At 46.3% G+C, this 25,260-nt stretch overlaps 1 protein-coding gene across 3 annotated transcripts in view; it reads right to left on the bottom strand.

Moving 5' to 3' along the window:
- The window catches only part of IFT172 (intraflagellar transport 172), a 146,132-nt gene that overhangs the window by 105,039 nt on the left and 15,833 nt on the right, over positions 1–25,260 (bottom strand). For 2 of the 3 annotated variants that reach the window (XM_048846170.2, XM_048846171.2), the window contains exons 5-13: positions 15,264–15,329; positions 14,831–14,910; positions 14,249–14,336; positions 10,076–10,290; positions 9,854–9,977; positions 8,321–8,416; positions 7,308–7,469; positions 2,649–2,702; positions 1,923–2,026 (exon numbers count right to left, since the gene is read on the bottom strand). In XM_048846170.2, the coding sequence (XP_048702127.1) occupies positions 1,923–2,026; positions 2,649–2,702; positions 7,308–7,469; positions 8,321–8,416; positions 9,854–9,977; positions 10,076–10,290; positions 14,249–14,336; positions 14,831–14,910; positions 15,264–15,329 (989 nt within the window). The remainder of the gene's footprint in view (positions 1–1,922; positions 2,027–2,648; positions 2,703–7,307; positions 7,470–8,320; positions 8,417–9,853; positions 9,978–10,075; positions 10,291–14,248; positions 14,337–14,830; positions 14,911–15,263; positions 15,330–25,260) is intronic. The other variant, XM_048846172.2, reaches the window with a different exon arrangement.

Below are 25,260 nucleotides of genomic sequence, written 5' to 3'. Positions count from 1 at the left end.
TTATAGACCTCTATCCTATCCCCCCTTAGTCTCCTCTTTTCCAAGCTGAAAAGTCCTAGCCTCTTTAATCTCTCCTCATATGGGACCCGTTCCAAACCCCTAATCATTTTAGTTGCCCTTTTCTGAACCTTTTCTAATGCCAGTCTATCTTTTTTGAGATAAGGGGACCACATCTGTATGCAGTATTCAAGATGTGGGCATACCATGAATTTATATAAGGGCAATAAGATATTCTCCATCTTATTCTCTACCCCTTTTTTAATGATTCCTAACATCCCGTTTGCTTTTTTGACTGCCGCTGCACACTGTGTGGATGTCTTCAGAGAACTATCCACGATGACTCCAAGATCTTTCTCCTGATTAGTTGTAGCTAAATTAGTCTCCATCATATTGTATGTATAGTTGGGGTTATTTTTTCCAATGTGCATTACTTTACATTTATCCACATTAAATTTCATTTGCCATTTTGTTGCCCAATCACTTAGTTTTGTGAGATCTTTTTGAAGTTCTTCACAGTCTGCTTTGGTCTTAACTATCTTGAGCAGTTGAGTATCATCTGCAAACTTTGCCACCTCACTGTTTACCCCTTTCTCCAGATCATTTATGAATAAGTTGAATAGGATTGGTCCTAGGACTGACCCTTGGGGAACACCACTAATTACCCCTCTTCATTCTGAAAATTTACCATTTATTCCTACCCTTTGTTCCCTGTCTTTTAACCAGTTCTCAATCCATGAAAGGATCTTCCCTCTTATCTCATGACAACTTAATTTACATAAGAGCCTTGAACATGAACATAACCATGAACATATCTAGTTCTTTTTTGAACCCTGTTATAGTTAAATTAACTGTTACCACTCAAGAGAGAGAGGCCTTCAGTTGCGAAGGAGAGAGAAGTGAAGAACAGATTTTTTTAGGAATAGAGCAAGACTCGTGGCATTGAGACCTTCCATTTAGTGCCAGTCAGACCAGCTGGCCTCCAGGTGTGGGTTAGGGGTCCCTCTTCAGAAAGAGGAACATCAGAGCCATGCACAAAAATGCATGTGACAAATGTACTTCTGTCCTCCTATAACAATTGTGCACCCACTAGCCATAACATTGTCCACGGGACGCAGATTTACTGAGGGTGTCTACACTATGGAGACTATGCCAGCATAGACTACACAGACAAAAGGGGTTTTTCCATAGGTACAGAAATACCACCTCCCCAAACAATGGTAGGTACATTGACAGAAGCATTCTTCTGTTGACGCACATGCATGTCCCCTGAAACGTAAGTCGGCACAGCGACATCAGCCAGAGATGTAAGGTTTTTCACATCTGACAAATGTAGCCACCTCAACCTAGCTTTTAAGTGCAGGCTAAGCCTCAGAGACCATTCAGGAGCAACATGGCACTCCTTGTGTCTCAGGGCTAGGACCCATGTCTGGGAACAATTTAGGATGTGATGGCCCGGGCTCACTCCCAAGTTCCCAGGTCACATTGTGTCTCAGGGCTAGGACCCATGCATGGGGACAATTTAGGATGTGATGGCCCGGGCTCAGTCCCAGGTTCCCAGGTCTCCTTGTGTCTCAGGGCTAGGACCCATGCATGGGGACAATTTAGGATGTGATGGCCCGGCCTCACTCCCAGGTTCCCAGGTCACATTGTGTCTCAGGGCTAGGACCCATGCAATAGGACAATTTAGGACGTGATGGCCCGGGCTCACTCCCAGGTTCCCAGGTCACATTGTGTCTCAAGGCTAGGACCCATGCATGGGGACAATTTAGGATGTGATGACCTGGCCTCACTCCCAGATCACATTGTGTCTCAGGGCTAGGACCCATGCATGGGGACAATTTAGGATGTGATGGCCCCCGATCAGTCCCATGCAGTCTCAAGGCAGTACCTGTGATGGGGATAAGGAGGAGTGCGACACTTACCTGATGAGATGAGGGTTCATAAACTCTGTGCGGACAGATCCCAGAATTTCATTGCTTCCATATTCCACTAAAGTCAGCTCTCCAGCATTGAAGATCATGCAGACCTGTAGGGAGATAGAAGACAGGACTCGGACAGCAGGCAGTGTGAGAGGAAGGGCTCAGTGGAGGAGCACAGGTACTAGCTGGATTTGTGGAAGGGATGCCCTGCACCCTGACCTGGATTCACCCTCTAGGGTCAGGAGGAGCGCTCAGTCTCTGGAGCTCATTCCATCCTTGGTCTCCCTTCTGTGTCTGCCACTAATCAGTACCAATGGGCTGAGTTTCTTGTCCTGTAGGAGCCAGGCTGTAGGCTAGTAAGCCGACTTCTCCAAGCCTCTCAGCCGTGACAGGTGGAGTAGGATTCCCCCCAGTAAGTCATATGTCTGCTCTCTGTATGTCTAATTTCCCCTCAACGTCTTCCTCCTCTGCCCTACCCCTCTGCTGCCTGGGCAGTGTTTCCACCTCTCTGTTGTGGAAACACTGTTCATGCAAGCTCCCATACCAAAGGTTTGTTCTGCTCCCTGAAACATGGGCAGGGTAGGGAGCAGACCACAGGCTGCAGGAGTTGGGTGGACAGCATGAGGCATGGCAAAGAAATGGGCCACCCCAGGGGACGACTTCATGTTTGCAGTTTGTGAATAGTGTATTCAGCTAGGAGAGGGAAGAGTTTCACCCAATCCAACTCACATTCTCGTTGTCAAAGAAAAATTTCTCGTTCCCTCCGGATCCTTGCCAGGCCACCTGCAACACAAGGGTGTGGAGTGAATGAGCGCTGCCCTGGTGGTCCCTTGGCTGCTGTCACTGCACTGCTGTCAAGCTGCAGGCACCATGGAATCTGGGGTCAGCGAGATGGGATTCCAGCTAGTGATCAAAGCAGCAGAAGCATTTCAGCTCTTACTTCATCTCGATTGTTACATCTTGTTGGGTTCTGAAATTTCACTGCTGTTTGGCTCTGTGGAACTAACCTCCTCCCACTCTCTGCAGCAGCACAGACAAGCCTGGTGCCTTCCCTGCAAACAGCCTGACTAAACACAGTGAGGGATGCAGCACAAGAGTTCACCTCCCAACGCTTCAGGTGCCTGCACGGACAGCGAGCAGTTTGCACTGCCATTCCTCCTACTTTTCCAGGTAATAAGACCCCCACACCCATCACTGGCTCCCCACTGAGCTGGGGTCAAATTCAAGCTCCCTGCCTTTGCTCCCAGGGCCCCAGCCTGCACCTTGGACCTGGACTCCTTTCACATTCCCTCCACCGACGACACAGCCTGTCTATCCCTTCATCTCCTTCTCTCACAGGCCTGCTCAAATAAATTTGTTAGTCTCTAAGGTGCTACCTTTTCTTTTTGTGGATACAGACTAACACGGCTGCTACTCTGAAGCCTATCTTTATTTGTGCAATACCTACTGGTGTGGATGAGACTTTACAGGCACCCCTGCCCCAGAAGGGGTGATACACTAAGGGTGTGGGGGAAGTTTGAAGGTCACAGCAATAAGAGATCAAGAAATGTGCCTTCCTCCATGCCGCCCCCATGCATGGAACGCTCCCCAAGCTACCTCTCTGGCCTCTGTTAAAGTCCTCCATAGAACTCAGTGGTGCCGAAGTCCAGGAGAAAGAAGGGGAAGGGACAGAATTTCTGCCTGCCCTCTCCTCACCTCACTGTTTTTGCTCTCACTTGCTGTGTGTTATGCTGACTACAGATATGTCTCCGTTCTGTGCCAGAAGGTGCCTTTCCCCAGTCTCTCTGGCTATGTCTACACTGCAGCTAGGAGCTGTAATTCCCAGCTTGGGTAGACATGCATTCACTAGCTACTCGGCGGCTACCCAAAGCGGCCGCTGTGCCACTGTGGCCACACTGCTATTTTTAGTGCGCTAGCTTGAGCAGAGCGAACGTACAATATCTACCAGAGCTGAGAATTACAGCTCCCAGCTGCAGTGAAGAGGTACCCAGCACACCTTTGGCAACTGAAAATAATTAACAACAGAATAGTTGTAGTGATGTCAAAGGGCATTAAACGGACTGAGGCAGCAAACCCAGCCAGCCAGAGAAAGCGGCTGCAGTTGGCCCTTCCTCCCCCAAGCAGGGGCTTTCAGTCATAGCTTCAAGGAGCACAGGCAAGATAAACTGACCACGCCAAGACCTGATTCCTTACTAGAAACAAGTATGGTGGACGCGTGAGAGGGATACTGTGCTTGATGCTGAGCACTGGAGAGAGAAACATGGAGACTAACTCCAGCCAACCCCTGCTCTGATTACCAAGCAGCAGTGTCCACAGGCTCAGGTTTCTGAACAGGTGCTGTTGTTCCCAGTCCAGTTTAGCACTGTAACTGGAGGCCATATACAGCATCCCTTCCCCTGAGGATGCTACCGAAGCTAGGGAACTGATGTCAGCAGGAGCTGCAATGGAGACAGGAAGTTCAGACTTGGCTGCTGAGCACAAAGCCCTTGACCCAGTTTTGGGAAGGGCACTGCGAGTGGATGAACCCTGTGTTCACCTGGCCTTTGTAGCACACTGGCTTCTGATTTGCTTCCAGGTGTAATACAAGGTGCCGACTAAAGAGACATGCCATATATGTAAACAAAGCATTTCTTGATCTCGTATTGCTGTGACCTTCAAACTTCCCCCACACCCTTTGTGTATCACCCCTTCTGGGGCAGAAGTGCCTGTAAAGTCTCATCTACACCAACAGGTATTGCACAAATAAAGATAGGTTTCAGAGTAGCAGCCGTGTTAGTCTGTATCCGCAAAAAGAAAAGGTAGCACCTTAGAGACTAACAAATTTATTTGAGCATAAGCTTTCGTGAGCTAGCTGTAGCTCATGAAAGCTTATGCTCAAATAAATTTGTTAGTCTCTAAGGTGCCACAAGTACTCCTTTTCTTTTTACAAGTAAAGATGAATCTCTGTACAGTTTGAATTGTAGCTGTTGGCGAGACCGCCTCTCTCCCTGAGCACTCAGATCAGCTGTGGTGCTCTCTCTGACAGTCTGTCAGGGCCTGTTTGAGAGCAGACTGAACTAATGGTTGGAACCCAGAGTAGTGTTGGGGTTGGGAGTCACAGCCAGAGTCAGTAGTTGGAGTTAGGGCAAGGGAGCACAACACGGAATGAGGTGAGGTAACAGGAAGAAGGAGCGGGAACCAGGTGAGAAGGCAGGAACTTAGTCTCTGAGGTCTGGTCAGCAGCAGGCCCAGCTACCAGTTGCTCAGACAAGGGGTGTGGCAGGAACAGGAAGCTTTAAGAGATGACCAATCAGCAGTATGCTGCTAGTCAGCTGAGCCTGCTGAGTCAGTGAGTGCACCCTCTGTTTGCACAGTATCAGCAGCAGTTTCCCTGTCTGGCCTTCACAAGATCCCCTGGTAAGGAGTTCCACAGGTTGACTGTGCGTTATGTAAAGAAGAACTTCCTTTTGTTTGTTTTAAACCTGCTGCTTAATAATTTCATTGGGTGACCCCAAATTCGTGTGTTATGTGAGAGTCAATGACACTTCCTGGTTCACTTTCTCTACACCAGTCATGATTTGATAGACCTGGATCCTCTCCCCCCTTCGTCGTCTCTTCTCTAAGCTGAACTGCCCCAGTCTTTTTAACCTCTCCTCATACGGAAGCTGGTTCACACCCCTCATCATGTTTGTTGCCCTTCTCTGTTCTTTTTCCAAATCTAATATTCCTTTTTTGAGATAGGGCAGCCAGAACTACATGCACTATTCAAGGTGTGGGCTTACCATGGGTTTATACAGTGGCATTATATTTTTTGTCTTATTATCTACCCCCTTCCTAATGATTCCCAACATTCTGTTTGCTTTTTTGACTGCCACTGCACATTGAGTGGATGTTTTCAGAGAACTATCCATGATGACTCCAAGATCTTTCTTGAGTGGTAACAGCTAATTTAGACCCCATCACTTGGTATGTATAGTTGGGGACTATGTTTTCCAATGTGTATTACTTTGTATTTATCAACACTGAATTTCATCTGACATTTTGTTGTCCAGTCACCCAGTTTTGTGAGATCCCTTTGCAACTCTTTGCAGTCTGCTTTGGACTTAACTATCTGGAGTAATCTTGTATCATGTGCAAACTTTGCCACCTCACTGTTTACCCCTTTTTCCAGATCATGTATGAATATGTTGAACAGCACTGGTCCCAGTACAGATCCTTGGGGGACCCCACTATTTACCTCTTTCCACTGGGAAAACTGACCATTTAGTCCTACCCTTTGTTTCCTGTCTTTTAACCAGTTACTGACCTGTGAGAGGACCTTCCCTCTTATCCTATGACTGCTCACTTTGCTTAAGAGCCTTGAATCCTATTAAATTAAATAGGATGGGACTGGTTCCTGGCAAAATGTTGTTATTAGCTGGAAGTCGTTAATATCAGGGTTGCTATTAGGGAGCATATACTGTAATTATTTTTACTGTATCTATTGCGTAGCACCCACAACGTGCTAGATACTGCACAAGCCCATAAGGAGACACAGATGCTATCCTGAAGAGCTTATAACTTGCACAGCCCAGACAAACATACAAGCTGAACATGTTAATAGAGATGTCACAAATGCTGATCCTGGGCTCGGGCTCCTTACTAGATTGGAACTAAGGCCCCCATAAAGACCTGTCATGCCAACTGGGCCTACAAATTTACCCCAATTGTCAGCTCAGCTGTAAAAAGTATGTAAAAGTTTGTAAGATGTTACAACAAATATTAAGGGAGAAGATGTGAAACGGAGACACAACACCCATCACGCTCTTTCTGGGTCCTTAAAAGAAAATGATTTGGTGGGGAAAGTACGGAAAGAACAAAAAGGACAGCTGGAAAGAACAGCAGATGCTACTGGAGCGAGCTTCACCGTCACGGCTGCCACTCCTGCCATTTCCCGGGACCCTGGCCTTCATCATCCTGATCCCGTGAGGTGTCCTGGCCAGAACAGCCGGGGCCAGGGGGGCAGGGAACCAGATGACTTTGCCACCTCCACCAGCCCCAGCTGAATCTCAGACACCACCTGGGATGACAGTTATTACCACGGTCTATACCATCTCAGAGATGGTCCAACAGCCGGGGGATTTTCCTTCCAACCATTGCCTCCAGCTAAAGAGCAAGGGAACAAGGGATGCTGTTAAAATGAAAGCTTTATTTAATACTTTAAATTTCAAATGCTTAGCCTATTTATTCCACCTAAATTAACAGAACAGGGCCCAGATCCCACTACCAATTCTCTCAGCTAACCAGTCCCCTCCAACTTATTAAAACCACTAGTTGTTTTAACCAACACACTATTCAGACGCCAGTGAGTCTGCCTGGGAATCCAGAGACACCAGGTCAACCACAAGGTTCTGTAGCAACTTCCAGTACCTCACTGAGCTTGTTGGAGTTCAAATCCCCCAGCAGCAGTGTATCTGAGGTATGGGCCACAAGGTACCTCTCCTTCCCCAAAATCTTCACCTCATCAATCTCATAACCATAGTGGGATTTCAGCACCACTCTGGTTCCTGTGGAGAGGTTCTTCACAATGACCTGGAGAGAGCAGGGCAAGAGGTAAGGAAGCTGGCTGGCCCCTACAGGAGCACAACACAAGAGCCCTAAGGAAGGTTCTTGTTTATCTGTCTAGGTAGTTCTATGCCCCAGCCCCTCACAAACACAGCACCCCTGCAGGAAAGGGAGCATTCCCCTCACCCCCCCACATTGTACCCCTGGGGAGCTATGGCACAAGGAGACTGAGTGATTTGTTCACGGGCACACAATGAGTCTATGTTAGAGCCAGGAACGTATGCCAGGTCTGTCACCCCAGCTGCCCTCCACCACTCACCCACACTGAATCTTGTTCCTAATATATGCAAAAATATACACACTTCCCAGCAAACTGGTGGAGATGGATCCCTTAGCTAGCAATGGGATTTTACCCTCGCTTGGTAATGCACTGTGTTGACTTCTGTGTATATTTTCCAAATTTTAGGGGCCAAAGTTTGGCTTGGGGTGGGCAGGAGGGCAAGGGCAGAGGCTGGATTCCGTTTCCAGACTTTTAAACGTTTGGGTGTTTTAGAAGGCACAGGGCTTTCCAAGCCAGTGGAATTGTTTAAGCACTTTGCTGAATTCCAATGGTACCCTTAACTCTTTTGAACAGAATTTTTTAAACAAAGCCAATGTTTTATTGGGGCTGGGTGTAAGCAGGAGCCCAGCTGTGAGAGCTTATGAAACCCATCACAGCGGACTGCAGGGAGGGTCTGGGGACTGGGAGCGGGCTGTGGAGGCAGACCTGGGCGAGACAGGAGGGTAGTAGACAGTACTGAGGACTAAGCGTGCTAGGTGACTGATTATCACAGCTTCACTCACAGACACCTGCTTCACACAGGTGATGAACTGCTTACCTGGCTCGGCCCCACATATGTCATTTCAAATTTATTCTTGTAAATGCTCCTGCGAAGGCAGCAGTCAAACTGCTCCACCCCTCCACAAAGGGTGCCCTGGGGAGCAAACACAAGGCAGGTAGAGTGCAGCAAGTGAAGGTCTTTAGATACTGTAATCAAGTCACTCTTCAGTCTTCTTTTCGATAAGCTAAACAGATGAAGCTCTCTCACTGTAAGACATTTGCTCCAGCCCTTGAATAATCTTTGTGGCTCTTTTCTGCACCCTCTCCAATTTATCCTTCTGAAAAAGTGGACATCAGAACTGCACAAGTATTTCAGTACTAAGCTCACCAATGCTGTATACGCAGGTAAAATCTCCTCCTGACTCCCACTCACTACTCCCCTGCTTATCTATCCAAGGATCACATTCACGTTTTTCACTAGCGCGTTGCTCTGGGTGCTCATGTTCAACTGTCTGTCCAAGATGATCCCTAGATCCCTTTCAGAGTCACTGCTTTCCAGGATAGAGTCTCTATTCTATAGGTATGGCCTACATTCCTTCTTCCTAGATGTCTGACCTTCTATTTGGCTGCATTAAAAACACATTTTGTTTGAATGGGCCCAGCTTACCAGCTATCCAGACTGCTCTGTAAGACTGCCCTGTCCTCATAGTTATTTACCATTCCACCAATCTTTGTGTCACCACAAATCTGATCAGCAGTGATTTTATATTTACTTTTGGATCTTTGAAGAAAATGTAGTATAGTTTCAGGCCTAGTACGATCCCTGTGGAATCCTGCTAGAAACACCGCCATTGAATGATGGATTCCCCATTAACAACTACTTTGTGAGGTCTGTCAGCCAGTTCTTAATCCATTAACATGTACTCATTTTTTAAATCAGAATATCATGCGGTACTAAGCCAAATGCCTTTCCACAGTCTCAGTAATTACATAGACTCAGTTACCCTCATCAACCAAACGTCTAATCTTATCAAAGAATGAAACCAGGTTCGTTTTAAAGATGAAGGTCTTAAATGTGTAAGGGGAAGCAAGGAACAGCCTTGTAGGGCACATCTTTTGCCCAGGGACTTTCAGCCTGGGATAATTTTGAGCAGAATCCCTAAGGCAGAGACAGGGGCATTCTCTGGTCCCTGGAATACAAGGGGTTAAAGCCAGCTCAGCTCCTCCCCACCCCACCAGGTGCTATGGGGAGACAGAGGGCAGACTGCATTTGGGAAGGCCAGGCGGAGGAAGGGATCTTGCTGCGGCCGCTGAACCATCACTTGTGCCATTTCTCAAACTCCTGCGACTCTCATCACATACCAGATTGCAGGAACTTCTTTCCCACTCTAAATCCCAGCCCACCCCTCCTCCTTGTGTTTCTAGGTGCCATCCCTCCCCCTTGGTCTCTGGCTGTCCCTCCCAGTGCCATGTGTCGTTGACTGCAGGGACACAGATCAGATTCCACCATGCAGCAGGCAGGAATGCCACTTCAGCACACCTCAGGGTGGCTCTGGAGGATGGCTTGAGGCTATAATTTCATGGTACGCACCGCACAGAGCCGCGAGCCATCCCTCTTCCATGCTAAGGCTGTGATAGTGTAAAGGTGTGCGATTTCTTTGGGTTTGGCTTCCTCCCAGGCACTCCTGCGGGGGCTCCAGTTCAACACCCTCAGCCTGTGGGAAGAGATGAGGAAGCGGTGACCTTGAAAAACTGCAAGTGGCAGGCGAGGAAGGCTGTTCTAACGGAAAGGCCCAGCCATTAGGCACCATACCTGTTGTAGCTGCCAATGACAACTGACTGGCCCCCGGGGCTAGTGGCTGCTGTGGTGAACTCCTTCTCCAAGGGGTCCCGGCTATAATCAAAGGTTTGAATTATGTGGCCTTCCTTTCCATAAGCTATAATCTTCTTATCACAGCCTGCAGCCACGACACTGCTCGAAGCCCAGGTGAGGGCATACGGAGGGCAGGGGTGCGTCACCAATTTACCCTACAACAAACAAGACAGAAAGTCCTGAACAGAGCAGCAGCACCACCAGCAGACTGAGCAGACCAGGTACAAAGCCCCCTGCGAGCCATCAGCTGCTTGTTTAAAAAGTGACAGGTTTCAGAGTAACAGTCGTGTTAGTCTGTATTCGCAAAAAGAAAAGGAGGACTTGTGGCACCTTAGAGACTAACCAATTTATTTGAGCATAAGCTTTCGTGAGCTATGTTTCTAGAAGGTTTCTAGGGCTGACTGCCAAAGTTGCCACAGAAACAGCCTGAAACCAGAGCTTTGAGAGGAATGAGCTGCCCCATCACCTTAATGTGTGTTAACTCTGCACTCTACTGTTGACAATTTAAATGTCGACATTGTTAATTAGAGTGTTGCACACTTCATAGCTTCTACCAGAAGACAGACAGAAAAACAAACAATTAAGTGATCAAGTTGACCTCACTTTGCTCGGCCAAATATTTCACTGCTGATCATTGCAGCAAAAACATCCTGATTGCATGGATATAGCATTGCAGGACACAGGGCTGGATCTGGGGTGGGGCAGAAAGGGGAGCCTGGTTGCTCTTCTTAAGTTGCTGGGACCAGGAACTATTACTACTAATAGTAACGGAGTTTAAGCCCCCTAAAATCTTCTGTCACCCCTGCTGCTATCCACAGGGGCAGGGAAAGAAAAGATGCACCCCACACCCAGATGCCAAAATCCACCATTATTTACCATCGTGACTATGGTTTTCTAGGGACACAGGAACTGCCAGACTGGAATCATAGAATATCAGGGTTGGAAGGGACCTCAGGAGGTCATCTAGTCCAACCACCTGCTCAAAGCAGGACCAATCCCCAATTAAATCATCCCAGCCAGGGCTTTGTCAAGCCTGACCTTAAAAACTTCTAAGGAAGGAGATTCTACCACCTCCCTAGGTAATGCATTCCAGTGTTTCACCACCCTCCTAGTGAAAAAGTTTTTCCTAATATCCAACCTAAACCTCCCCCACTGCAACTTGAGACCATTACTCCTTGTCCTATCCTCTTCTACCACTGAGAATAGTCTAGAACCATCCTCTCTGGACCAGAACCAGGGCTCATCTAGTCCAGGAAAGGTAAAAGAACCCCACAGTAGCAGATGTAGAACAATCTGTCCCCCACATTAGGTCTCTCTGGGTATGTCTACACTGCAGTTGGGAGTGTAATTTTCAGCCTGGGCAGAGTTACTAGTTTGATTGAGCTAGCACACTAAAAACAGCAGCGTAGCTGTCAAGATTCCTTCCCCACTCTGAACTCTAGGGTACAGATGTGGGGACCGCATGAAAGACCCCCTAAGCTTATTCTTACCATCTTAGGTTAAAAACTTCCCCAAGGTACAAACTTTGCCTTGTCCTTGAACTCTATGCTGCCACCACCAAGCGTTTTAAACAAAGAACAGGGAAAGAGACCACTTGGAGAAGTCTTTCCCCAAAATATCCCCCCAAGCCCTACACCCCCTTTCCTGGGGAAGGCTTGATAAGAATCCTCACCAATTTGTACAGGTGAACACAGACCCAAACCCTTGGATCTTAAGAATAATGAAAAATCAATCAGGTTCTTAAAAGAAGAGTTTTAATTAAAGAAAAGGTAAAAGAATCACCTCTGTAAAATCAGGATGATAAATACCTTATTGGGTAATCAGATTCAAAACACAGAGAATCCCTGTAGGCAAAACCTTAAGTTACAAAAAGACACAAAAACAGGAATATGCATTCCATCCAGCACAGCTTATTTTACCAGCCATTAAACAAAAGGAAATCTAATGCATGTTCTAGCTAGATTACTTACTAACTTAACAGGAGTTGGAAGGCTGCATTCCTGATCTGTTCCCGGCAAAAGCATCACACAGACAGATCCTTTGTGTCCCCCACTGCCCCCCTCCAGATTTGAAAGTATCTTGTCCCCTCATTGGTCATTTTGGGTCAGGTGCCAGCGAGGTTACCTTGGCTTCTTAACCCTTCACAGGTGAAAGGGTTTTGCCTCTGGCCAGGAGGGATTTTATAGCACTGTATACAGAAAGGTGGTTACCCTTCCCTTTATATTTATGACAGTAGCCATGACTACACGGGCAGTGGCATAGGCTAGACACTCAAGTATGTACCTAGGGGTTTGGGCAGAACGGTACTCATGCAGCTAGCTTTTGCCTCCACACATATAGCCATGGCTACACTGCTATTTTTAGCACACTAGTTCGGTCAAAGTGAGCAAGGGTATGTCTGCCTGAGCCAAAAATTACACCCCAGGCTGCACTGCAGACACACCCATGTAGTTAGAGGCTTAAGCCCTGAAAGAGGTTTAACATCCCTGCCAGAATTTGGTTAGCATTCATTATGACAGCTCTGCATAGTCTCGCTAGCCATATAAACATCCAACCCCTTTTTGAATCTTGTTAAGTTCTTGGTCTCAAAAAACTTCCTGTGAGTTCCACAATCTAATTACATGTTGTGTGAAAAAGTATTTTCCTTTATCCATTCTGAATTCCCCCCTTTCACTTTCATTCAGCGTCCCCTAGTTCTTGCATACAGTGTTGCCCCTGCACAGATACACTCATGGGATGCACCTCCTGGGAAGCAGTGCCTGTTGGGGCTGCACAACCAATCTCATGTGGCAACAGATATTCGAAACTGAGGCTGTAAGAGGATCAGCTGCCTCAATTCCTCTTGCTAAAGCCAAGTGCTTCATGAGAGCAGCCCTCCAAAGAAGAGGGGAAGGCAGCGGCAGGGGAGTAGCATGAATATTACTCTTGGGGGAATTTTGTGATATTGCGTGCTTGCATAATTAATGAGCCCTGCAGATTTCTAATTTTTTGCGCAGAAAAAAGCTTCCCCTGACGAGTTGCTGCTATTCTGCCTTTTGCCCACAAGAGGGCGCTGTGGCACAAGAACAGCATCAGCTCCCAGCAGAAAATAACTTCTGCAGTGCTGCCTTTTGCCCACCAGAGGGCAAACAGAACAAAAAGTCCCAGACCCAAGAGCTGACAATCTAATGTAAGCCAAGAGACAATACCTAGATATAGACAGACCAACAGGAAACAATGAAATGTTATAAACAGGCTGTGGACTCGGTACACCTTTGCCCTGGCAAAGTGATCTCTAAGACCATCAGGTTCTGTCACCCTGGGTAACATATATGCACAACCTAATCCAGCCAGAGAGGGAAGGGCCAAGTGGAAATGGCATTCCCTTTCCCCTGGCCAAGGCCATGGGGTCCAGCTTTCTGTGATCAGAATGAGGTTTTGGGAAGACCATTGGACGATGACTGGTCTGGCTAGGTGGCACTCAGACACCACATCCAGCAAGAATTTGGGATGAGGACACAAGACGACTTTGCCCCTGTGGCACGTTGTGAAGGAGGATCAGCCACTTACTTTTCCTGTTACTGCAATTAAAATGCTGCTTTGGGTGACAGCTGGAATAATAAGTACTCTTCCTCCTTCCTGTCCACTATGGAGAGCTTGAAAAGCTTGGCTTAGGACTGTTTGGTCTCAAGCCTTCTCAGGAGGAAGCCCAAGGTGATCATTACAAATGGAAATCTCCTGTTAAAATCTGTTGGTGTAACTATGAAGAACACAACAGGGGGCAGTGGAAAGAAGGCAATACACATACCCCACAGCTCTCACAACTTGAGTGCTGCTCTCCTGGGCACCAGGGTGCTCCCAGAGCCCCATGGAGATGTGGATAGCCTTGGGTCTCACAGGCACTGGGGTAATTCCCCTTCCCACACAAATTCTGAAACTGATACAAAACCAGATCTAGACACCCTTCCATGGTTTAATCAATGCTCCATTAGCCACGCAGTGATGAGAGCAGCCTGCTGCCCCTCCTCTGACCTGCCCTTCCTTCCACAGGTCCCAGTTACTCTCCAGGCCTGGTGTGACTACAGAGGAAGGATGTGTGCAAGAAGGAGTCTTTTCCAAAGAGCCATTCAGTACCTGTGATTCACCTGAGCCTTCATCATCAAAGAAGTAGCGCACAATGGTTCCATCTGCATGGCCAGACAGGATCCCCTTCCCCGACACGCTGTCAAGAGACACCAGGACAAGTCGGCATAGCACAGCAGCACTCATTGTCCCACTTTTCCCTCCCATCCCCAGCTGATTTGATTCTCATGGGGTTGCAGGAGCCAATGGTAGCCCACTGTTTTTCCTTAGTTATTTTTTGAGAGTGCCTACAATCTGCCCGATGGCACACACATACTAAGGTCTGGATCCTGCCCCAGAGAGTTCAAAGTCTCTGTAAAGACAAAGCAGACAGACAGACAGACAGACATGGGGAGGGGAAGGTGGGAAGGGTATAGAAACCGGGTGGCATGTCCTGATAATGCAATGTTATAGTATTACGGTAAAACACACAGAAGCCGGGAACCTCAAGGGAGGGGGGCTCTGGGCTTATTTATCTTTACAGCAGAGCCTATGAAGCTGCCCCATGAGCACTAAGGAGGCCTCTTCAGAGCCAGCAGCTGGGTCAGGAGACCGAGCGGGGGCAGTGGGAGCCTGCGGCAGCACCATACTCACTTGGAGGTTAATGAGACCACAAAAGAATCTGTCCCGTAAATGGTGGAGGACTTGTTGCTCTTTGTATTTGCTAAACGAACCTGAGGAAGAGAAGGACACTGGTCAGTGTAGTCTCTGTCCTCATATCAGAAACAGGGATTCACTCATGGTGCAGCACAAGACGGCTTTTAAATAGAACAAGGGAGAGGCTCTCATCTGTGCTGGGCTGGCACGTTTAGGCCAAGCAGCAAGGTAAGAAATCACAAGGAGCTCCATGGTCTCTGGTGGGAGGAATGGAAGCTGGAGTGGATGAATAACTCACTCTCACACCACGCTGCACAGTCTCATGAGAGACTCACAGGGAATTGGTGCAGGAGAGCAAGTAACCAGTATAATCCCTTCACTGAGCAGTACCCAGGGCCCATAACTCAGTGACAGCATTAGGCTTCTCTACCTTCCCCTCAGCGAGTCCAAAGACAATGATGTTCTCTGCTGGCCACAGCAAACAGGTCACTGCGCTCTGTCAGGGAAAGGCACAAAGAGGTTAGAGCTCTCAGCCAAGCTAGAAGGCTTCCTGGCCCACAGGCAGCAATGCCACTCCAGTTAGACACAGAGCTATCGGCACATGGAGCCTGGAGCAGATATTAACAGGACAGCACCCAGAATCCTGAGACTGAGATGAGAATCCCCACGGAGGAGCCTGGATTGGGCCCATTTGTGACACTGTATAGAATATGCGTGACCATTTATAATATTATGGATACCAATATCACAAAATTGCAATGAGTCATACAAGATATGCCATATAAGGTATCAGTGGAAAAGTTATAATTGCCAAATACGATACTCTTGTTTATATGTATGTATCATCTTTGTATGAGTTATAAATGTGTGATATATTGATATCTTAAACTTGTGCTGTGTATCTGGGTGACACCCCCAGACAGATTGGTATCAGCATTATCTAGCCTGCTTAATGGCCCATCAAGGGCAATCAGCTGTACAATGAATCCACTGAGAGCAGGCACGGGCTGAGTAGGGCTCCATGTCCATCCCGAAGGTCAGTGAACTCACGGATTCTGTGACTTCCTGCTACCTCCATGACTTCTGCAGCAGCCGGTGTGGCTGACTGCAGGGCCACCCGAGTGGCTGGCCCCAGGGACTGCCCGAGCAGCTGCCGATGGGGCTGGCCCAGGGAGCAGCCACAGCTCGGTGGCTCCCGGCAGCGGTCCAAAGGTGGCCAGGGCAGTGGCTGGCCCTCCAGGGCTTCCCCCCAGCGGCAGCTGAAGCAACAGCGGGCCCCACGGGGCTTTTTCCTGGCCGCAGCCCCCCGACCCCTCAGGGCTTCCCCCCAGCAGCGGTCAGAACAGCAGCGGGCTCCCCCCAGGGCTTCCCCACAACCCCACAGCTGGTGCCGCAGGCCCCATGGCCTCCCCCCAAGATTCAATCAAGATATTTATGGTATAAGTCATGGACAGGTCACAGGCTGTGATTTTTTGTTTCTTGCCCATGACCTGTCCATGACTTTTACCCATGATTAAATGGTAGCCTTAGTTATGAGTCAGCAGGATATATAGGGATATGACTGGGGACTCCAAGAACTTTTCCATGCCCATATGCTGTAAGCTTATGTTTGGGACAAAGGAAGTACAAGCCACTTGACAAATGATATAAAAGGCAGCTGCATCTTCTCCATTTTATCTTCAATCCTGCTTCTCACCACTGGAGGAACTTCTCTACAAACCAAAGCTTGAACAAAGGACTGATAGACCCATTCTGACACATGGCCAGAAAGGGATAAGCAGCTTGCAGGCTAATTGACCCACATTCAACCTTTAGAAACATGTTAGAAAAGTATCTAAACAGGGGATAGCTCCATTTTGTGGACAGCCAGTTGGCTATGGTGGTTGCTCTCTGCTTGCTTTACCTGTAAAGGGTTAACAAGCCCACAGGTAAAAGGAAAGGAGTGGGCACCTGACCAATAGAGCCAATGGGAGGGCTAGAACTTTTTAAAATTGGGAAAAAACTTCCCTTTGTCTGTATGTTGTTGTTCTCTGGGAAAGAGGGGAACAGGGAGCAGTTATGCTATAAGAAGCTAAAAGCTAGATATGAAAGACCATCAGATCACAACTAGAGACTGCTTATCTGAAACCCCAGATATGTAAGTAAATTAGGGAATGTCTAGGAAGAAGCGATTAGGTTTATTTGTTATTGTTTTGTAGACTCCTCTGTGCTAACCCCAAACGCTTTTTGTTTTGCTTGTAACCTTTAAGCTGAACCTCAAGGTTATTCTTGATGTTTAATTTTTGTAAGTTGGTTTTTTGAAATCTAGCAAAACCCTAAGTTCCAGATGCATTTTCTTTCTTTTCGTTTTTAATAAAATTTACCTTTTTTAAGAACAGGATTGGATTTTTGGTGTCCTAAGAGGTTTGTGCATGTGTTTTTAATTAGCTGGTGGCAACAACTGATTTCCTTTGTTTTTCTTTCTCAGCTCTTCCCTGGGGGGAATGAAAGGGCTTGAGGGTACCCCACAGGAAGGAATTCCCAAGTGCACCTTTCTGGTTTCAAAGAGGTTTTTTGCACTTGGGTGGTGGCAGCATCTACAAATCCACGGTCAGAGAGAAGCTGTAACATTGGGAGTTTAATACAAGCCTGGAGTGGCCAGTATTAAATTTTAAAATCCTTGCGGGCCCCCACCTTCTGCACTCGAAGGTGCCAGAGTGGGGAATCAGCCTTGACAAGGGCTGTAACACTGCACCCCATATTCTTCACAGTGATATTACTAGGATAGGATTATGACATAATTATGATGTATTTTATGCAAGATATTTCATGTGAGATGTCATTGAAAAGGTTATGTTTTGCTGAATATGACTATATTTGTATGCACATATAATTTTTGTATCTGAAGTTATGAATATTGATTATGTATCTGTACTTCAAATGTAGTTACACCTGGGTGATGCCCACCAGACAAGATGCTTTCATTCTAGATAGAGGGCGGGCAAGGGCCATTAGGGAAGAACAACAGGCCTTAAGAGAAGCTTACCTCCCACCCAGTGAGCCTTCCTGTGAATGCCCCAAACAGCCTGTGAGTAATGGCTGCTATGACTCGACAAGGACATGTGATGAGACCACATGTCTCTGAACTCCATCTCGGGATGTCAGTGTTTTTCCACAGACCGGTCTCAGAACCAAGCTTTGTAACAAAGGATTCCCACCATATGCAAAAACTATATAAGGCAGGGTGTGACCTCATCTGGTGTTCTTCACTCCCCACCCAAGAAGACTTCTGAAAACACCTAAGGAAAAAAGACTGAACTGGGAGAAGTGCTGGACCCAAGCTAAATGGATTTTTAGCCTGTCAGTGGAACACCTGGGGATTCCAAGCTGTAAGAAAGTGCAGTTTGCCCCTTAAGAATCTGCAGCCTGCTTGTATCATCTCTTAGGGTGAGAATCTGCTATTCATATCCAATCTATTTAGTATATTAAGTTTAGTTTGCGTTTTTTGTTTATTTGCTAGGTAACCTGGTTTGATCTGTTTACTATCACTTAAAAATCTATCTTTTGTAGTTAATAAACTTGTTTTTGCTTTATCTAAACCAGTGTGTGGGAATCATAACTCAGGGGCAAAAGGCTATTGCATATTCCTCTCCACATTGAGGGAGGGGGGTGAATTTTATGAGCTTATGCTGCAGTTCCCTGTGCAGTGCAAGATGGTGTAATTTTGGGTTTATACTCCAAAGGGGGTGCGTGCCTGAGGAGCTGGGAGTAGCTTTCCCATGAATATCTTGTTAGATGTAAACAGAGTTCCTGTCTATTACTATAGCTATTGATTCAGAGATCAAAAGGGAACATTAACATTTAGATAAATCTTGGGTGAAATAATGTCACTGTCTATATGTCTCTTTAAAGTTTGTGGTAAACTGTATATGAACTGCTCAATGAATAATTAACTACATGGATTAACATAAGGTAACTACCAGTGATGCTTAGGAAATAGAAAGTTAGTTCAAAAGCCTGTTGTTCACTCAGGACTGTATGGTCAAGAGGCTGCCGGAAAACTATATAAAAACTTTGGGGACCTGATCCTTTCATCTCAGATCTGCTTGATGCTTTATGCAGGGAAAGTTGAGTCATAAGACTGAGATCTCCAGTCCCGTCTGGATCATCCTGGATATGACCATTGGACTATAACCCATGGACTAATTCTAAAAGAACTCTTTGCATCTATAGAGCTCACCATCTGTACTATGAATCTGGTCCCAAAACTGTACTCATGTCTATATGTATACTGATATTTTAACTAATTCTCTCTTTTCTTTTTAAATATGACGTGATTGGAATAACAGAGACTTGGTGGGATAACTCACATGACTGGAGTACTGTCATGGATGGTTATAAACTGTTCAGGAAGGACAGGCAGGGCAGAAAAGGTGGGGGAGTAGCACTGTATGTAAGGGAGCAGTATGACTGCTCAGAGCTCCGGTACGAAACTGCAGAAAAACCTGAGTGTCTCTGGATTAAGTTTAGAAGTGTGAGCAACAAGAGTGATGTAGTGGTGGGAGTCTGCTATAGACCACCGGACCAAGGGGATGAGGTGGATGAGGCTTTCCTCCGGCAGCTCGCGGAAGCTACTAGATCGCACGCCCTGGTTCTCATGGGTGACTTTAATTTTCCTGATATCTGCTGGGAGAGCAATACAGCGGTGCATAGACAATCCAGGAAGTTTTGGGAAAGCGTAGGGGACAATTTCCTGGTGCAAGTGCTAGAGGAGCCAACTAGGGTGGGAGCTTTTCTTGATCTGCTGCTCACAAACTGGGAAGAATTAGTAGGGGAAGCAAAAGTGGATGGGAATCTGGGAGGCAGTGACCATGAGTTGGTTGAGTTCAGGATCCTGACACAGGGAAGAAAGGTAAAACAGCAGGATACGGACCCTGGACTTCAGGAAAGCAGACTTCGACTCCCTCAGGGAACGGATGGGTAGGATCCCCTGGGGGACTAACATGAAGGGGAAAGGAGTCCAGGAGAGCTGGCTGTATTTCAAGGAATCCCTGTTGAGGTTACAGGGACAAACCATCCCGATGTGTCGAAAGAATAGTAAATATGGCAGGCGAGCAGCTTGGCTTAACGGTGAAATCCTAGCGGATCTTAAACATAAAAAAGAAGCTTACAAGAAGTGGAAGGTTGGACATATGACCAGGGAAGAGTATAAAAATATTGCTCGGGCATGTAGGAATGAAATCAGGAGGGCCAAATCGCACCTGGAGCTGCAGCTAGTGAGAGATGTTAAGAGTAACAAGAAAGGTTTCTTCAGGTATGTTGGCAACAAGAAGAAAGCCAAGGAAAGTGTGGGCTCCTTAATGAATGAGGGAGGCAACCTAGTAACAGAGGATGTGGAAAAAGCTAATGTACTCAATGCTTTTTTTGCCTCTGTCTTCACTAACAAGGTCAGCTCCCAGACTGCTGCGCTGGGCATCACAACATGGGGAATAGATGGCCAGCCCTCTGTGGAGAAAGAGGTGGTTAGGGACTATTTAGAAAAGCTGGACGTGCACAAGTCCATGGGGCCGGATGAGTTGCATCCGAGAGTGCTAAAGGAACTGGCGGCTGTGAATGCAGAGCCATTGGCCATTATCTTTGAAAACTTGTGGCGAACGGGGGAAGTCCCGGATGACTGGAAAAAGGCTAATGTAATGCCAATCTTTAAAAAAGGGAAGAAGGAGGATCCTGGGAACTACAGGCCAGTCAGCCTCACTTCAGTCCCCGGAAAAATAATGGAGCAGGTCCTCAAAGAATCAATCCTGAAGCACTTACATGAGAGGAAAGTGATCAGGAACAGTCAGCATGGATTCACCAAGGGAAGGTCATGCCTGACTAATCTAATAGCCTTCTATGATGAGATTACTGGTTCTGTGGATGAAGGGAAAGCAGTGGATGTATTGTTTCTTGACTTTGGCAAAGCTTTTGACACGGTCTCCCACAGTATTCTTGTCAGCAAGTTAAAGAAGTACGGGCTGGATGAATGCACTATAAGGTGGGTAGAAAGTTGGCTAGATTGTCGGGCTCAACGGGTAGTGGCTCCATGTCTAGCTGGCAGCTGGTGTCAAGTAGAGTGCCCCAGGGGTCCGTCCTGGGGCCGGTTTTGTTCAATATCTTCATAAATGATCTGGAAGATGGTGTGGATTGCACTCTCAGCAAATTTGCGGATGATACTAAACTGGGAGGAGTGGTAGATACGCTGGAGGGCAGGGATAGGATACAGAGGGCCCTAGACAAATTGGAGGATTGGGCCAAAAGAAATCTGATGAGGTTCAATAAGGATAAGTGCAGGGTCCTGCACTTAGGACGGAAGAACCCAATGCACAGCTACAGACTAAGGACTGAATGGCTAGGCAGCAGTTCTGCGGAAAAGGACCTAGGGATGACAGTGGACGAGAAGCTGGATATGAGTCAGCAGTGTGCCCTTGTTGCCAAGAAGGCCAATGGCATTTTGGGATGTATAAGTAAGGGCATAGCGAGCAGATCGAGGGACATGATCGTCCCCCTCTATTCGACATTGGTGAGGCCTCATCTGGAGTACTGTGTCCAGTTTTGGGCCCCACACTACAAGAAGGATGTGGATAAATTGGAAAGAGTCCAGCGAAGGGCAACAAAAATGATTAGGGGTCTGGAACACATGACTTATGAGGAGAGGCTGAGGTTTAGTCTGCAGAAGAGAAGAATGAGGGGGGAGTTGATAGCTACTTTCAACTACCTGAGAGGTGATTCCAGAGAGGATGGTTCTAGACTATTCTCAGTGGTAGAAGAGGACAGGACAAGGAGTAATGGTCTCAAGTTGCAGTGGGGGAGGTTTAGGTTGGACATTAGGAAAAACTTTTTCACTAGGAGGGTGGTGAAACACTGGAATGCGTTGCCTAGGGAGGTGGTGGAATCTCCTTCCTTAGAAGTTTTTAAGGTCAGGCTTGACAAAGCCCTGGCTGGGATGATTTAATTGGGGATTGGTCTTGCTTTTGAGCAGGGGGTTGGACTAGATGACCTCCTGAGGTCCCTTCCAACCCTGATATTCTATGATTCTATGATTCTAAATACATTTTAGTTTAGTTAATAAGAATTGGCTGTAAATGTACATTTGGGTAAGATCTGGAATATTCATTAATTTGGGAGGTAATGTATCCAATCCTTTGGGATTGGTAGAACTTTCTTATTTGACTTGGCTGTCTGGGAGTGAGCCCAAAGGCTGGGCTGCTTTAAGGACACTGTGTTTTGGCTTCTGGGTAACCAGTACATAAGAATGGCCCTACTCATATCTACTGGTTCAGACCAAAGGTCCTTCTAGCCCAGTATCCTGTCTTCCGACAGTGGCCAGTGCCAGGTGCCCCAGAGGGAATGAACAGAACAGGTAATCATCAAGTGATCCATCCCCTGTCGCTCATTCCCAGCTTCTAGCAAACAGAGGCTAGGGCCACTATTCCTGCCCATCCTGACTAATAGCCACTGATGGACCTATCTTCCATGAATCTAGCTAACTCCCTTTTGAACCCCATTATAGTACTGGCCTTCATAACTCCCTCTGGCAAGGCATTCCAGACGTTGACAGCGCGTTGTTTTAAACCTGCTACCTATTTATTTTATTTGGTGGCCCCTTGTTCTTGTATTATAAGGAGGAGTAAATAACACTTCCTTATTTACTTTCTCTATACCACTCATGATTTTATAGACCTCTATCATATCCCCCCTTAGTCACCGCTTTTCCAAGCTGAAAAGTCCCAGTCTTATTAATCTCTCCTCATACAGAAGCCGTTCTAGATCCCTAATCGTTTTTGTTGCTCTTTTCTGAACCTTTTCCAATATATCTTTTTTGAGATGGGGCAACCACATCTGCACGCAATATTCAAGGTGTGGGCGTACCATAGATTTATATAGTGGCAACATGATATTTTCTGTCTTATCTATCCCTTTCTTGATGATTCCCAACATTCTGTTCGCTTTTTTGACTGCCGCTGCACATTGAGTGGATGATTTCAGAGAACTATCCACAATGACTCCAAGATCACTTTCTTGAGTGGTAACAGCTAATTTAGACCCCATCACTGTACATGTATAGTTAGGATTATGTTTTCCAGTGTGCATTACTTTGCATTTATCAACATGAAATTTCATCTGCCATTTTGCTGCCCAGTCACCCGGTTTTGTGAGATCCTTTTGTAGCTTTTCACAGTCTGCCTGGGACTTAACTATCTTGAGTAGTTTTGTATCATCTTCAAATTTTGCCAACTCACTGTTTACCCCTTTTTCCAGATAGTTTATGAATATGTTAAATAGGACTGGGCCCAGTACAGATCCCTGGGGGCACCACTATTTACCTCTCTCCATTCTGAAAACTGACCATTTATTCCTACCCTTTGTTTCCTATCTTTTAACCAGTTACCAATCCATGAGAGGACCTTCCCTCTTATCCCATGACTGATTATTTTGCTTAAGAGCCTTTGGTGAGGGACCTTGTCAAAGGCTTTCTGAAAATCTAAATACACTATATCCACTGGATCTCCTTTGTCCGCATGCTTATTGACCCCCTCAAAGAATTCTAGTAGATTGGTGAGGCATGACTTCCCTTTACAAAAAACATGTTGATTATTTCCCAACAAATTATGTTCATCTATGCGTCTGACAATTCTGTTCTTTACGATAGTTTCAACCAATTTGCCCGGTACTGAAGTGAGGCTTACTGGCCTGTAGTTGCCAGGGTCACCTCTGGAGCCCTTTTTAAAAATTGGAGTCACATTATCTATCCTCCAGTCATTTGGTACAGAAGCTGATTTAAATGACAGGTTACAGATGGCAGTTGGTAGCCCTGCAATTTCACATTTGAGTTCCTTCAGAACTCTTGGGTGAATACCATCAGGTCCTGAAGACTTATTACTGTTTAGTTTATCCATTTGTTCCAAAATCTCCTCTAATGACACCTCAATTTGGGACAGTTCCTCAGATCTGTCACTCAAAAAGAATGGCTCAGGTTTGGGAATCTCGCTTACATCCTCAACAGTGAAGACCGGTGCAAAGAATTCCTGTAGTTTCTCCGCAATGGCCTTATCGTCTTTGAGTGCTGCTTTAGCCTCTCGATCGTCCAGTGGCCCCACGGGTGGCTTACCAGGCTTCCTGCTTCTGGTGTATTTTAAAACATGTTGCTATTACTTTTGGAGTCGTTGGCCAGCTGGTCTCCACATTCTTTTTTGGTCTTTCTAATTATATTTTTACACTTTATTTGCCAGAGTTTACGCTCCTTTCTGTTTTCCTCATTACGATTTATCTTCCACTTTTTAAAGGATGCCTTTTTGCCTGTCACTGCTTCTTTTACTTTGTTGTTTAACCACAGTGGCTCTTTTTTGGTTCTCTTACTATGTTTTTTAAATTGGGGTGTACATTTAAGTTGAGTCTCTCTGATGGTGTCTTTAGAAAGTTTCCAAGCAGCTTGCAGGGATTTTACTTTTGGCGCTGTACCTTTTAATTTCTGTGTCACTAACCTCCTCATTTTTGTGTAGTTCCCCTTTCTGAAATTAAATGCTACAGTGTTGGGCCGCTGTGGAGTTTTCCCCGCCACAGGGATATTAAATTTAATTATATTATGGTCACGATTACCAAGCAGTCCAGCTATATTCACCTCTTGGACCTGATCCTTGTGCTTCACTTAGAGGCAATTCTTGATTTAGTCCTCTTCTTGTGGGTTCCAGGACTAGCTGCTCCAAGAAGCGGTCATTTAAGGTGTCAAGAAACTTTATCTCAGCATCCCTTCCTGAGGTGACATGGACCCAGTCAATATGGGGATAGCTGAAATTCCCCATTATTATTATTATTGAGTTTTTTATTTTTATGGCCTCTCTAATCTCCCTGAGCATTTCAGAGTCACCAACACCATCCTGGTCAGGTGGTCTGTAATATAGCCCTACTGCTATATTCTTATTTTTCAGACATGGAGTTACTATCCATAGAGATTCTGTAGTACAATTTAGTTCATTTAAGATTTTTACTTCATTTGATTCTACGCTTTCTTTCACATTATAGTGCCACTCCCCCACCAGCACGACCTGTTCTGTCCTTCCATTACATTTTGTACCCTGGTATTACAGTGTCCCATTGATTATCCTCATTCCACCAGGTTTCTGTGATGCCTATTATATCAATATCCACATTGAATACTAGGCACTCTACTTCACCCATCTTATTATTTAAACTTCTAGCATTGGTATATAAGCATTTTAAAAACTTGTCATTTTTTGGCTCTCCCCTATTGCATGACGTAATTGAATGGGACTTTTTTTCATCAGATCCTCCCTGTATTTTATCATTTTCCATCCTCTACTCTTTATTAGGACATAGGGAATCTCCATTTATAGATCCTCCTCTAGGGGTTCTGGAGTCCCAAGCTGGCAAAGAAAACGGGCTCAAAGGTA

The sequence above is a fragment of the Caretta caretta genome, chromosome 3 (assembly GCF_965140235.1).
Source record: "Caretta caretta isolate rCarCar2 chromosome 3, rCarCar1.hap1, whole genome shotgun sequence".
In the NCBI taxonomy this organism is placed as follows: Eukaryota; Metazoa; Chordata; order Testudines; family Cheloniidae; genus Caretta; species Caretta caretta.
Note: the sequence above shows the minus strand (reverse complement) of the source record. Positions and strands in the feature narration are given on the sequence as shown.